This window comes from Trichosurus vulpecula, chromosome 3 (genome assembly GCF_011100635.1).
Source record: "Trichosurus vulpecula isolate mTriVul1 chromosome 3, mTriVul1.pri, whole genome shotgun sequence".
Classification (NCBI taxonomy): Eukaryota; Metazoa; Chordata; class Mammalia; order Diprotodontia; family Phalangeridae; genus Trichosurus; species Trichosurus vulpecula.
In genome coordinates, this window is record NC_050575.1 from 175,251,477 (window position 1) to 175,266,748 (window position 15,272).

Genomic DNA, 15,272 nt, shown 5'->3' on the forward strand with positions numbered 1-15,272 from the left:
GAGGGCATTCTCACTTGTCAATATCATAAAATAAATACTAAGCAAGTACTGTATTCAGAGCACAAAGCTAGATACTAGGAAAAGAGATAAAACAATTTAAAATACAGCTTAGTCTCTTCCCCATGGAACTTCTGTAGGGGGATAAAATAGCAATGCAGGTATCTATTATATCCATTATTATTACACATACACATACACACACACACACACACACACACACACACACACATGAATCATTAAACAAGAAGTCATGTGAGGTCTGAAGGTTGTTTCAGACCAGGGAAGTGGGATCAAGGAGGGCTTCTCAGAGTAAGTAGCACTTAATTTGGATTCTGTTTGATAGGTGGGCATTGTACAAGTGATGAGAGTGAAAGGGCAGATATTTCAGCCATTAGAAGTAGCTATTCCAGTACAGGTTGGACTAACTGGTTGCTGACATCCCTTCCAGATCTGAGATTCTGTGATTAGCACAAAAACAAAGAGGCAAAAGAAAGGACACAGTACATATTCCTGGCACAGAGTATTTCAGTTTGGCTCAAGCACAGGGGTGCATGGAGGAAAGTAATATGAGATAAGGTTAGATAGGGTGGTCTGTGGAAAGACAAGCACAGTAACACACTATTAGTAGAACTCACTGCAAATTGGCCCAACCATTCTGGAAAGCAATTTGGAATTATGCTTTAAAAATGACTAAAATGTCCATACTCTTTGACCCATAGATTCCACTGCTAGGCATATATCCCAAGGAGGTCAAAGACAAAAAGAAAAGTCTCATATATTCTAAAATATTCAAAGTAGCATTTTTTGAAGTAGCATAGAACTAGAAACAAAGTAGATACCCACTGATTGGGGAACAACAAAGTATGGTACATGAATATATTGGAAGCATTAGAAGACTTACATGAACTGATTTTAGAGTAAAGTAAGCGGGACCAGGAAAGTAATATACACAATGACTATAACAACATAAATGGAAAAAAAAAAAAAACAAAAAAAAATTTAAAGGCAACTGAATGCTGTGTATTTAGAATGATTAAGGTTGACCCCCATAAGGAGATAAAGCAATGCACCTCCTCCTCATCGTTTTTTTCCTACTTTATTATAAGGATTGGGTAGGGAAGGGAAAGGGATAAAATTGGAAATTAAGGTATTTAAAAATGAAAAGCAGTTAAGATGTAAAATAAAACCAAATAAGATTAAAATCCAGTGAATTTACAAAAAAAAAAAAAAGGAATAGAAAATAATGATCAATTAGAAGAATCCAGAAAAGCATAGGAAGACTTTTATGAATTGATGCAAAATGAAGTAAGTAGAATCAGGAAAACAATATACCCAAATGATTGCAACAATATGAATGTGAACAACAACAATAAAATAAAGATCGAGGCTGGTCCCAAAGAAGAGATAAGAAAATGTGTCTCCTCTTCTTTCTGGAAGTGGGAGAGCACAGGTATGGAATGTTACATATGCTATCAGACTATAATGAATGTCAGACTCCATTGTTAGTTTGCTGAACTATTTTTTTTAACTTCTTTATTCTGTGTTAATAAGGGAGAGCTCAGTGGGTAGGGGAAGAAGGATGGGTATATCTGGAAATGATATCAAAATAAAATATATCCACTAAAATATTTTTTCAGGGAATTGTAGCATGGAATCATACTGTTGGGGGCCTTGAATACTAGGTTAATGACTCAGGACTTCCTTTGGTAGGCAATAGAGAGTCATGAAATGTCTCTAAGCAAAGGAATGAAACAACCAGATATAAACATAAAAAAAGATCTTTGGTCTCCACCCCCAAGTCTCTCTATATATGGTCCCAGTCACGAAGAAGAAAGGAAATTGCATTGGTTTTACCCCTTATCATGTTCACATTCTGTTCAATAAACCCTCAGTAGTTAGTCTCTACTTAGAAAATCTTGAATATCTCACATCGCTTCACATCAAAGTCCTTCAAACTGAACTACTTCCAGCTCTAAATCTAAGATCCCACGATGCCTGATGATGCCAGACACTATTCCACCTCCTTGCCTTTGCTCTTGCTGTCCTGGATACCTGTAGTGGCTTCCTCCTGTCTCTACAGGTTGAAACATCTTCCTTCTTTTGAGGACCAGATCAAATGCCACCTCTTCTAAGAAGTTTTCTTTAAACCACCCCTAGCAGGAAATTCTCTGTCCCTTCTCGGATCTGTAATAAAACTTGGTCCATACCTTTCTGGTGCATTTAAGCTGTTTTCTATTGCAGTTATTTGTATCCTTATCTTATCTGGCCTACTAGATTATAAACTCTTTCATTTATAAATTTTGAATTATAAATTCTAACTTCTTAGGCTGGTATTTGAGACCCTCCATGATCTGGCTCCAACCTACCTTTCTGAAACCATTTCACATCATTCTCCTTCATGTACTGGAAGACTATTTTCCAAATTCAATATGACATTTCCCACTTCTGTGAATTTGCACAGGCTGTTCCCCATGCTTGGAATGCACTCCTTCCTTCTTCGTTTTTCAGAATGCCTCTCTTCCATCAAGGCTCAGAAGGTAGGCCAGGTGCCACCTCCTCCAGCTACCCTTTCCTAATCTCCACAACTGAACATGCTTTCTCCTGCCTCAAATACTTCTAAAGAATATTGTTTGGATCTGCTTTTACCCATATCACTCCCACTTTGTGTTATATCTATCTGCGGACATATCAGAAACAAATTCTCCTCCACCTGAGGACTTTTTTTTTATCCCCAGTGCTTAGAATAGTACTTTATATGTGATGAATGATAAATATTTGCTGAGTTATTTACCTTGCTGGGTTCTACAAATAGCTGGCATCAATAATGTTTACTGAATGAGTGTATATAGATTTTATCTTCCCTCTTAGATTGTAAGTATCCACAATGTTTGCTGAATTACTAAAGGAAGGTGGATGGATCATATTTTCTCTATTGGATTATAAGATCTCCGAAGGCAAGGACCGTATCTGCTTGGATCCTTTTTATTCTGTATAGAGCCCCACCCATGACCAGGCAGATGAGGCAATCAGTCAACATTTGTTAAGTAACCACATAAATGAAGCTAAGACTTAAGCAATGCAATCTTTTTTTTCTGTTCCCTAATAAAGGCTAGACACTGCCCCTGCCCTCTTCTCCCTTCTCCCCAACTACCACAAGGATTAAGAAACCAGAAGAGTGACTAAGCTGTTTACACCCTTTGTTTCATAAAGTCCATCATACCAGGCATCTATTCCAAGGTTAAAGGCAAAAAGAAAGGCCTCATATGTACCAAAATATTGGTATTTGAGCGAACATTTTTGTGGAAGCAAAAAACTGGAAACACAGTGGGTACCTATCATTGGGAGACAGCTGAACAAATGGCTCGTGAATGTAATAGAATATGACTATGCTACCAAAAAAAACGACAAATATGAGGAATTCAGAGGAACACGGGAAGATTTACATATGGAATGAAGTAATTGAGATCAGGAGAACAATATTCACAATGTTTCCCAAAATTGTAATGACTTATCTTGATTCTAGAGAAGAAAAAAATTACATGCACATCCTTCCTTGTGATAGTGAGGTGGGGAACTACAGATGCAGAATGTAGTATACATTGTCAGATCCAGTCACTTTATCAACTGGTTTTGCTTGATTGTTTTTCTTTGTGACAAGTAAAGAATAAATAGGGAGGGCTGTGTGTCCAGAAATTAATGCAATAGAAAAATAAAGGGAATAAAAAAACTGATTTCTAAAAAAAATGGTTCCATGTGAACATTTCAAGGGCAAGGGTCCACCATGTGTGTGCCCTGCTCCATCTCATCTCCCCAACAGAGTGGTTCAACCCTGAATTATGCATACAGTAGGCTCAGTGAATGTCATGTGAGTGGCACACAGGGCACACCTAGTAAGTGGGCAGAGTGCCCAGGAAATGCCATACTGTTCTGATTATATCTCTAGGGTTTCAGATGACAACAACTCCCTGGGCATCAGCTATCTGAAGATTGGACATCAAAGTGACCCTTTAGATGACCCTCACTCTAGGACTAAATGCTTTACCTCAGTTTCCCCATCTCAAAAATCCTACCTCTGTAGTGCTTCTCCTTGGATCACAGGCATGGGAGGAGGGGACTACATTTCTATAGCACTAAGTTCCATGCCTAGAATAGCCCTGCCTCAGATACTAAAAAGGACCAGCTCCTTGCTCTACAGAACAGGATTAGTTCAGAAAAATTACCAAACCTTCTAACATGTCTAAGCTTGCCATCACCATCTATCTTATCTCCTAGCCCCCTTCTGACCCCTCAGCCCCCTCAACTTGTCCCCCTCTCCAAACATCTCTGGTGCCATAATTCATATCGGACTGAATCTTAACCCTGGTTGTGCACTCACTCTAGATTCTGGCAAGGTACTGTGTTCTAACCTTGGCCAGGGTCTGGACCCTCACCTAACCACAGAACAAGACCACTAACCCTAGCCACAGCCTTAACCCTGGCCACAGGAGGAGCCCTGACCTTAGCCCCAGAGGAGGGAACTGCAGTCCCACACTGATGCCAAGATTATCTACAAGAAAGCCATGGGGTCCTGGTCTTCCTTTCTATCCTTGAGCTTGTTCATGAGTTGGCTTCCCCCTTCTCTCCCCCCTACATCCCCCCCACCCTGCCAGCTTTGATTTCTGCCTCACCCACCAGTTTGACTGTCTTCCCCGCCGGCCCCCCCGCCCTAGGCCTGTTTACTGGCCTCTGACAATGGAGCTTTGTGGCAAGAACCTTCAGAATCTGTCCTTCCCTCACCCCCACACAGGCCCTATCACCCCAAGGCCTGAATCTCCTCTGTCTTCCTCCCTCCAAAAAGCCAAGCCCTAGCCCACGGTGGTACCAGCCTCAGAGCAGCTCCACAAGAGTCCAGCCCAGATAAAAACTGAATGAGAATGTGACTGTAAAGGGACAGGATTGTGTCCATACAGGTATTTGCTAATATATATATGTCTACATGTTTACAGCTTTTCATACATGACTGTGTGGTTAGGTTTGTAAAAGACCATGTGTGGCTAGGTATGCCTGTGAGATTGTACAGACTGACCTAGAAGGTAAAAATGTCTGCGTATGTGACTATGTATGTGTGATTTTGTGTGGCTGCACACATCCATGGATATTTGTATACATGTCTATATAGACAATTGTAGGCACATATATATGTGACTATTGTCTGGAGATGTGACCATTGTGTGTGTGTGTGTGTGTGTGTGTGTGTATATAGATATAGATATAGATATGTAGATATATATATGACTGTGATTATATTTATATAACTGTTTCTCCCTTTGTGTGTGCATGGATGCAGAAATAATTACATATATATAACTGCGTAACTATGTGTATGCGCTCACAATCTCACAATCACCTCAGGGCAGGGGTTGGGGGGAGCATAGGGCACTGAGGAAGACAGGTCTCTGGGGACCTTCCCTTCAGCCCTGGGAACTTGGCCACAAGTGCCTCACCAGTTTTTCCTGCTGCCCACCTTAGGCTCTGGGGAGCCAGCACCCAGCAAGCATTACTGTCATTATAGCAACAGGAGCCCACTGCCAAAGCCTCCTCCCTAACTTCCTAATCACTACAGCAACAGCCATGCATGGAGGGCCAAGGAGAGGCCCCAGACCAGCAGGCGGGGGGTGGGGGTGATACAGGACCAGCATCTGGTTGTGGCAGAGCCAGGCTAGCATGCCAGGGCACCGCCCATGGCTCTGGGCCAAGGGTCAGGAATTTGCAGGGGCTGAGCCTTCTACCATCTAGAATGTGATTTCCCCAAGGATTCTGTCTAGGACACTGAACCCAGGCCTTCCTGCTAGGGTCTAGCTTGCTCTTCCTTCAATGTGCCCAGCCTGAGGAAGGGGCTTCTTGGTACCATGAGAGTCCTCAGACCATGGGTCTATCCCAAGCCCCTCCCTCACCACTGCTTGCCACCAGCCAGGAGGGAAACTAGGTGAGACTGGCTCAGTCACCATGGAAACCAGAGGGCTCATCACCATAGCAAATAGTGGCAGCAACTCTTCCTCCCCGCGCCCCCCTCCAAAAGGCAGGTCTGGGTGGGCAGCTCAGTAAGCAGTCACTTCCCATCCTTCTCCAGGGCTAACCAACATCATCCCAATTTCCAAGCAGAAGGATGGTGTCCAACAGGCAGGGCCCTGGGTCCCCTTTCGGTCTTCAGAGGGGCCAGATTTGGGGCACAGAATGCTTGAGTTTGTTCTCTCAAACCCAAGCACCGTTGGTCAGCCCTTCCCTTGACCCAGGGTCACAGACTTTGTCCACCAGAGGAGACAAGGTGGTCCACAGCTGGGAACACAGCTAGGTAACTGGGTGTCCTTTTTGTGTATTAGGCTCAATAAATCCTTTTCCCCTCTCCAGACCTCAGCAGGGCCATAGGATTCTGACCCCTTCCAACTCCCACATTCTCTACACATCAAGGTGACGGGCACTGCCCTGTAACAGAACACCCTGGGTGTGCAGCCTCCTCTAACACAGAGGCCAGCTGGTCAACATTACAGCGGAGGCGGGGATACCCAGAGGACAGGTGCCAGGCAGTTACTGAGATGAGGAAGCAGAGAAGGTCACAAACAGGTTTCAAAGAAGCTATAGCCCACCCTGGGTTCCTAACTCAGAGCCTTGCAGGATAGTATCATGGAAAGAGCAGTGAACTGGAAGTCAGCATAGCTGGGTTCTTGTCTCAGCTCTGCCGTTAGCTGCTTATGGCCCTGCACAAGACACTTTCCTTCTCTTAAGACTCACTTCCCCATCTACAAAATGAGGGTGAAGGTAAGGTCCCTTTCAACTTCGACAGTTAATGGTTTATGATTTTTCCATCCTATGCTTCAACTCAACAGTCATTTACTGATTAACCCACTCTGTGCCACACCCTGTGTGTGCTACGTGCCTTGGAAGAAATGAGGCAAGCCTGGACTCCAGTCACAAAATCATAGAATTTTAGAATTGGGAGGGCAGCGCTGAGAGGCCTGCGACAAAATTAGAATCCTTTGGACAATATCCCCAACCAGCGACCATCCACTCTTGGCTTGAAGACCTCCACTAGAGGAACATCCGCTCCCTAGCAAGGCAGCACATCCACTTTTAGCCTAGCACTAGCTACTAAGGCATCTTCTCCGATATCGAGCCTAAATATGCTTCTTTGTAACTTACATCCCTCGTTCCTGGTTCTGCCCTTTTGTGCCAACCTGAACTAGTTTCATCCTTCTTCTGTGTTACTCAGAGATGATTCAAGTCCCCCAAAGCCTTCTCTTCTCCAGACTAAATATCCCCAGCTCCTTCCCCCATCCCAATCCTCGTGGTTTGAATTTGAAGCCTTTCATCTTCTTGGTTGCACTCTTGAGCTTATCAATGTCATTCCTAAAATATGGTACCCAAGATTGAGACAGTTTGCGGGGGTCGGGGGGGAGGGCAGGGGTTAATGCATATTTGTTACAAGGATTCTGTTTTTACATGAGAGGGGAAAGGTAGGAGGGAGACGGTAGATTTTCATTAATTTCAAAAACAAAATAAAAAATGTTGGGCCCAGAACTATGGACAACAGCCCAGATGTGGCCTGAGGAACACAGAGTGGAACGATCAACTGCCTCATTCTGTGACCGTGGCTCTCTTCATATAGCCCAAGACAGCGTTAGCTCTCTCAACACACTATTGATTCACACTGAACCCTGATTCCCAATAAAAATCATGTTTTTCAGACAAACTCCTTCTCTAGGCACCCCTCCCCTCATCTTGTCAATGAGCTTACAGTCTACTTGGGACCATGAAATGGTAAGGCGATTCTAAAGCCTGGTATATAAATGGGTCTCAAATCACATGATCCCCACTCACTGTTAGAATTCTGAAAGGCAGCATGGTCTGATGGAAAGGACCCTGGACTAGGAGACAGGTCCATCCATCCACCACAGGACCTCACACAGGCTCTGGCCTCAGGCTCTTCACACGTCCAATGAGTGGGCTGCACCCCACTCAGACTAGCTGATCTCTAAGGCCCCAACCAGCTCTGACATCCAGGAGTCTGATGAAATGAGATCATAGATGAGAAAGCATTATGCATTTACTTTAAAACACTCTAAAACGGGAAGGAGCAGTATTATTATTATTTAAGCTTCTTGGGGCCAGGCAGTGTCTATACCTCCATTTCTCCCACAGCACCTAGCATGGTGACCTCCCTACACATGGAAGTCATTCCATAGACATTGGATGAGCGAGTGATTATGATTAATCTAAATCATTCTTTATTACTAAGAAGAGAAGCAGGGGAAAGAACACTGGCATTGGAGTCAGAAAACCCAGATTTTAGTCCCAGCTCCAATACTTCTTAACATGCGACTCTAGACAAGATCCTCTTTGGACCCTCAGTTTCTTCATCTATAAAATGGAGTAATACTTGTACTACCTACCTCACAGGCCTGTTGTGTGGAAAGTGTTTTTGCAAATTTTAAAGTGCCATATAAATATCAGCTCTTATTTGAGGGAAAGACAGAAGAATCAAGGCAGGCATCCTGGGGGAGGTTGAACCTGAGCTAATCCCTGAAGAATGGGAAGGGGGTGGCGAAGGCATTACAGATAGGAAAGGGGGTCTTGTGGGTCCCTTCTCTCCCCACTCTGCTCCTGGCCATAACAGGAGTTCCTCCTTTCCTCAAACTTTTTTCTTGGACCCCTGTAAGCAAGAGGGCTGAGATATAGGAGTCTCAGCCAGTCCTTGTCTCTGTGTCTCTGATTTACTCCCAGTGACCAAGGCAAAGTGGCATTCCCTACCCTAGAAGGCTCCAGACTTCTCTCCCTGGCAGCTTCTCCCACAGGGCAGAGGATGCACCTTTGAGGGTACAGTGCAAAGGACCCAGGGTTTTGTCACAGGGCCATTGGTTTGAATCCCTGCTTTACCACTTGTAGAATCCTGGGCAATTCATTTAACCTCTTGGGGCCTCAGTTTCCTCATTCATAAAAGGAGGGGGTTAGACTAGATTCTTCCCCCTCTTAGTCTACAATACAATGGTATCTGGGTTTTGCTTCATTTTACTGAAGGGGAGACTGAAGCCCCAAAAGGGAAGGTAATTCCTCCCCTTTCTTAGGCAGGAACACCTTACCATTGAAAATGCCTGGCCTGCTCTTCATGAAAATGAGAAGGAATGGAGGGGTGAAGGGAGCTTTGGAGGCAGCTGTACTTCTGGACCCAAGAATCCACCCATTTGCAGTAACAAATCCAAATTCCCTATATGCCCCCCAAAGCCTCTAAGCTTCCTCCTTTTGGCACTTCACCTCACAAGAATTCAGGAGTTATGGACCCCACTTACAAAAGGAAAGACTGAGGTACCAAGCATAGAGAGAAGGGTAGCTACAGGGCCAAAGCCAGTGACCCTGGTATGTAGAAAGGGTTCAACATGCAAATAGGGTCCAGACAGGTTGGGGCAAATGTCTGGATGGCAGATCCATATAAGGGAAACCACAGTAGCTTGGGTATATATCCCTGACCTGTGAAGGGGAGGCAGGGAGGTTAACCACAGAATAAGCCAAAAACAATTCATACCCACAGCCTCCCAAGCCCTTTATCTAATAGGGGACTGAGGCTACAGACTCTGCCAGGAGATAGGACTGGCTTGTTCCATCCTCCAGTACCAGCTCACCCTGGGACCCTGGAGACTGACCAGAGAAGAAAGAACTCCTGTTCTCCAGAGTTGGGGCTTTATTTGCCAATGCTTCCCAGGGATCTAGCACCAGCTGATAGGGTCATGGGGTATGGCTCAAGGGTCATCAGTCTAACTCTAACCTAGGCAGCCCTTACAAGGATTGGAAGTTCCCATGAAATCAAAGGGGTTCCTCAGGGCACTAGGGAAGGGAGGGGGGAGGTTGCTCCCTCCTTTTAGTCTAGAAATGACCCGGCTTTGCCATCACCAACAGTCTAGTATTAAAGCCCTACAATGGAATCCCCACACACAACCCAACCCCACTTCTAGGCATGAAGTTCAATCTAACCTAAATCTGTTACAACACAGTATCCTTCCTCTTTGAAAGCCATCACTCTTGGAAAACATATCTCTCAGTCCTCCTCATACCAGCTCCCAATTCATGATATTCTGTCCTGGACAGACTCTTCTAGTCCCAAACCACCCACCATCCCTATGAAAGATGAGCTTTGTTTACCCATCTTAAAGAAGGGGAAGATGAGGCCAGTGCCTGTGACCTGTCTCAGGGTATGGAGGAGATCAGGGAAGTCTAGCTTTCAGATTCCAGGATCTCATCTCCTGACAACAGGCCCAGGAATCTCACCCACAAATGACCTTAGCAAGAAGACTGAGACTGAACTCTACTCCCTCATGATAACTTGACCCATTCCTGAAATTAGATGGGGCACAAGTGGCAATGACTTCTCTAGATGTCCTTCAATAGATTATCACTGGATCCTCAAGGATGGGCTCCTTCAAAGGGTCTTGGAAAATGGTGGCATTCTACCTCAAGGGGCCCAGGTAACAGTGACAATTCATTAGTTTCTGAATGCCAGCCTCAATTCAGGACCTATGTGCCACTGGCTGGCCGGCGCATGCCAGTTTGGGAGTACAGCCAGATCTGCAGCAGCCAAAGAAGCGTGGACTTGGACCCTGGGACCAGGGCAGGGCCTCACGACCAGAAAAGCAGTCAAGAGAGTAACAGTCCTGATTTAGGGGTCGGGGAGGACTCCCAAACCTGGCACTCGAGGCCGGCCCCAATCTACTTATGCAGATCTCTCTCTCCTCCTCCCTAACACATTCCTTCTGCTGCAGTGGGGCCAGTCTCCTTCCCGGCTCCCACATGTATTATGATCATTACCATCTCTGTTCTTTTTCCTCCTCTTCCCTTCTACCTAATCAAAAGAGGATTTATCCTCAAGGCCCAGCTCAGGTTGTCCCTCTCTCCAAGAACACTTCCCTGATGACTCTAGCCCACACTGAACACCAGTTATATTTTCAGCCTTATCTCGCAGGTTAACATTTAACCAGAAGCTTTAGCCTTGTATCCCCAAAGCAGCCTGGAAAGACTACCTCTCCTATGTGGCCCAGCCCTGGACAAGTAATAATGACCCAATTAATCCCTAGTGATTGATTGAAGACATAAGGGGCAAGAGAAATGATGAAAAGAAGCTGCTAGAATGAGGCAAAAGTGCCCCAAGGACCCAGGGATATTATCAGAAATCCAGAGGCAAATACTGATATTCCAAGTTCCAGATTGCACTTACCCAGAGATCTGGAAGGCTGAACTGTACCCATTCACTCCTCCTTCCCCATGCTGGATGGAACAGGGCTCCCTGCCCCAACCCAAATACTTCCCTGCTCCCTTTCGCCCTCCAAACCCCTAATTCCTTACCTTTTCTTCAGAGCCTGACTAAACCTCCTCACCCCACCCAAACCCTCCACAGATCTCCTCTGCTCAACCCTGGAAGCTCATAATCACAGAGAGCCTACCATTGCTTTGTAAATCTTAAAGCATTCAATAAATCCAAGCTATTCTTTTCTCCTAAGCCAGGGTTAGAGTTCCCCTGTGGACAAAAGCCATATCTTTTCTCATCTGCCTCACACCTTGCACTAGCACAGGGCTGGGTACAAAGGAGGGTCACAAATGCCTACTTGAAGGAAGGAATAAAATGGAGGCAAACAGGATGCTTTGAAACCAAATCCCAAGTAGCCTGGGTATATGTGTGATCATTAGCGCTGAAGGGGACAAATAAGGTGCAGGTGCAGTGCAGCGAGTCCTTTTACCCAGACACGGAGACTCCTGGGAACCTGGTTGGATGAGGGTTCTCCTTCCTTCTTCCTGAAATTTAAAGCCCTAGAACCTAAGCCTACATTTTTGGTTCTCAGGACCTTCCAGCGGAGCCCCACCTCCCCATTCCCATTATGAGCAGGGCAATGCCCAGAGAAGGAGCAAGGAGGAACAAAAAGCCATGAAGAAGAAATGAATGATGGGAGGACCTAGATGGCCAGAACAGACCCTCTGACCAATAGCTAGCTCCAAAGAAAGCCAACCCAGCTCCTGGCTACACCATCGAAAATCCCAAAGGCCCACGTAGAAACCCAAGCTTCTAGCCCCCTTGCTTAGGGTTTCCCTCCTCACAACTACAACCCAACTGAAGCCAAGGCTTGAGCCAGGTCTAGCTCGTGACAGAGGCCTGTGATTCTAGCTACCTTGGAACTGGTCTGTATGCAGCCAGGGTTGGGGAGGGAAGCCTCTGAATATCAAATATGGCATAGGGATTGGGGTGAGATTGGACAGTGCAGGGAGAAGTACAATTGACAACAGCTGGCCAGGGGTGGGTCAGCTATCAGAAGACCACAGCTATCCCCTCCCCAGCCAGGGTCAGCACTCTGGAACTCCACACCTGATTTGGGTCAGAGAACAACAGAGCCCTGATGAAAGACAAGGTGTTATGGAGAGAACGGGAACAATTTTGGGGGGCAATGAAAAATGTTCTAAGAGTTATAGATCATATAAAATTTGGAGTCTTGGGACTAGAAAACACAGGAAAAAGGATTGAGGTGAGAAGTCAGGCAGAGGGAAAACCCCAAACTCAGGAATTTGGCAAGGGGAGGTTGGGGGTGGGGCAGGGGCCAGAAGACTAGGATTAGAAATCCTTGATCCAGAACCTTACTTCATTAGAATTTCAGAGGCGGCAAAGGGCCAGGCCAACTACCTTTCTACAAAGCTTCTCTGGGAGGCCTAGATACCCTGGCTCCACAGTAGAGGTACATCTCCATGGAGATTTCCCCACCCAACTCATAAAGGAGTAAGCCCCATCTTGCCCTCTCTATTTCCAACCAGCCCTGGGGAACAGGGATGGGGGAAGGGACTATATTTTAGAAGATGTGTTGGAGCTATTCCCGGTTGGGCTGCCGAGCACGTTCAAAAGTAATTAAGAGTTCATGAAGCATAGACATCCCTGATATACCATGCCCCATGACCCAGAAGAAGGGCCAGACCAACCTAGGCTCTAGCTTCCCAACCTTCCCACCTCCTGCCACCCTGAGCAGTCCTGTCTGCCCCCCCTCCCCCCAGGGCCCTGTGACCAGTCCTAGGGGAGCAGCTAGAGCTCCACTCTGCTAAGGGAGCCTCCAGCTCTGATGACTCAGCCAGGAAAGCAGGAAAGGAGGCAAATGTCAACCCAAGGAATGAAGAGGTTGTTGATAGGCCCAGGGCCCTGCCTGGATCCTCCAGCCCAGTCTCCTTCCCTAGCTCCTGGCTGCAGAGACAAGAAAAGCAGCAGGTTGGCTTGCAGGGAGGGGAGAGAAAGGAACGATGTCAGGGCCCTCATACATGGGGAGAGAAAAGGAACAGAGGAATCCCTGCTCCTAAGGCCAACAGAAAATAGCCGGGCATTTCTAAACTAGCCTCAAGAAGGCACAGTGACATGGGAACCTTTCCTGCACCTGCTGCCTTTAATAGAAGCCTGCAGCCAAGGAGGGGGGAGGGGGGTTAGAAGGAAGATGTATAGGAATGCTGATCCCACTGCAGGACTCCTGATCACTATGCACAGAAGTCTCCTGCATAACATTGGGCATCTCATTTAGACCAGGGTCACAGTTAGCCATGTCACTGCTGAGACCACTACCCTCAGACATTCTCAACTCTTTTACCCAACAAGCATCTTTCTTTATCCCCTCTTTAAATACTCATTCCCCCTCCCCTCTCATAACATACCTTGGCAACCCTGCCCCTAGCTGAAGCTGTATGATTTGATCTGGTCTCAGGCTGGGAAAGGTAAGAGGCCAGACCCTACCCTATCTTAACGCCCTCCCTCGCTTCTCAAAGGACCCAGCGTCAGGGCAGATGCAGCTCTGACCCACATATGCTCTGGACTTCCTATAAATAGCACACACACACACACAGTCACAGCTTGCCAGGCCCCCCAGTCACACCGAATGCTGGACCTGGGGCAGGCAGTATCCAAAGGTTATCACAGACATCCCTCCTTATCAGAGCTGTTTGTTCTTGGGGGAGAGGACCTATGGATGGCCCCTGTTCACCATCCTAAGGGCAAGAGTGAAATGAAGGGAAAAAGAGTTTTGTCTCCTAACTGGCCAGGTTAATATCTGAGTGGGAAGCGGGGGTTCTGGGGGCTAGGGGAGGAAATAGGAGGTGCAGAAAGAGAGGATTCAGTGTCTGTGTTATGAAGTTGAGCCAGAGCAACCCTTGGCCAAGTGGGGCTTGTTTGGGAGGATACTCGTGCCCACCTGGTGCACAGGCCACGAACACTGATGTGCACCCACAGCCGGGGCTTGTCTTCACCTCATCCTCTACACGCACACACACTCTCGTTACATAGTCCTCTAGTTAAATCAGGCAGGGCTTTGGCCTGCCTGAGGGTTGGAGATGAAGCGGGGTTTAGGAAATGTCCAGTCTCCGGCACCTCTGAGCCCTCCCTGCAAGGCCTCTGGGCTGCTTCCCACCCAGCAGCCTCCTCTGCCCCACTGCCGTCACAACCCGCCCCGCAGGGTCCCGGCTAGTGGTCCCCCCTTCTCTTCAGCTGGACCCTGTCTCTCTGTTCTCCCGCCCCGTCTTCTGCCATCCCCCCCCCCCAACTCCACCCCCCATCCCGCTCACCGGGCTGCGCCGCTTCAGCGTTACGTTCTTCCAAAGCAGGAGGTGCAGTTGGTGCAAGAAGCCCATGGTGGGGCCCGACCAAGGACCGGTGCTCGCGGGTCGAGGATGGGGCTGACAGGGCTGGGATGCGGAGGTTGGGGATCTTGGGTGACTGGGGTGTGGGGCCGGGTCTGGGTCTGAGAGGGTCGGAAAGTACAAGATCTGGGGCCGAAGCTGGAGCCAGGGCCCGAGACCTGGAGTCCTGGAGCCGAGCAGCGCTCAGTGAAGCGGCCGCCGCCGCCCTCCACTCTGCGAGCTCTGCAATGACTGAGGGGTCCGAGTGCCCGGCCCCCGGTTCGGCATTGCCCCCGGCCCGGCCCGAGGGCTCCGGCTCCGGCTCCGGCTCGGCCTCTGCAAAGCACCTCAAAGCACGTCCATCCTCCAGGCAGGAGGTTCAGGGATCACGGGAGAGCAAGGAGGCCAGAGGCTAGGGATGCTGATGATGCTGGGGCCCGGGTCGGGAGCACGCAGCTTGACCAGGAGCGCAGCGCAGCGAGGCACAGGAAAGGCAGGAGTGCAGCGCAGCTGTGCAAGGCTCGGCTCGGCTCGGCTCAAGTAGCCTCCTTGGCCACCTCTGCTGCATTGAATTTCCGAGAGGAGAATGACCCGCCCCTCAGCTGGGGCCTCCCCTTCTTAAA

The 15,272-nt window shown here is 47.5% G+C and overlaps 1 protein-coding gene across 2 annotated transcripts in view; it reads right to left on the reverse strand.

Moving 5' to 3' along the window:
* The window catches only part of ABCA2 (ATP binding cassette subfamily A member 2), a 71,152-nt gene extending 56,180 nt beyond the window's left edge, over positions 1-14,972 (reverse strand). For both annotated transcript variants that reach the window (XM_036748342.1, XM_036748341.1), the window contains exon 1: positions 14,596-14,972. In XM_036748342.1, coding sequence (XP_036604237.1) covers positions 14,596-14,661 — 66 coding nt within the window. In that variant the 5' untranslated portion in view covers positions 14,662-14,972. The remainder of the gene's footprint in view (positions 1-14,595) is intronic.
* Positions 14,973-15,272: the final 300 nt, after the last annotated feature.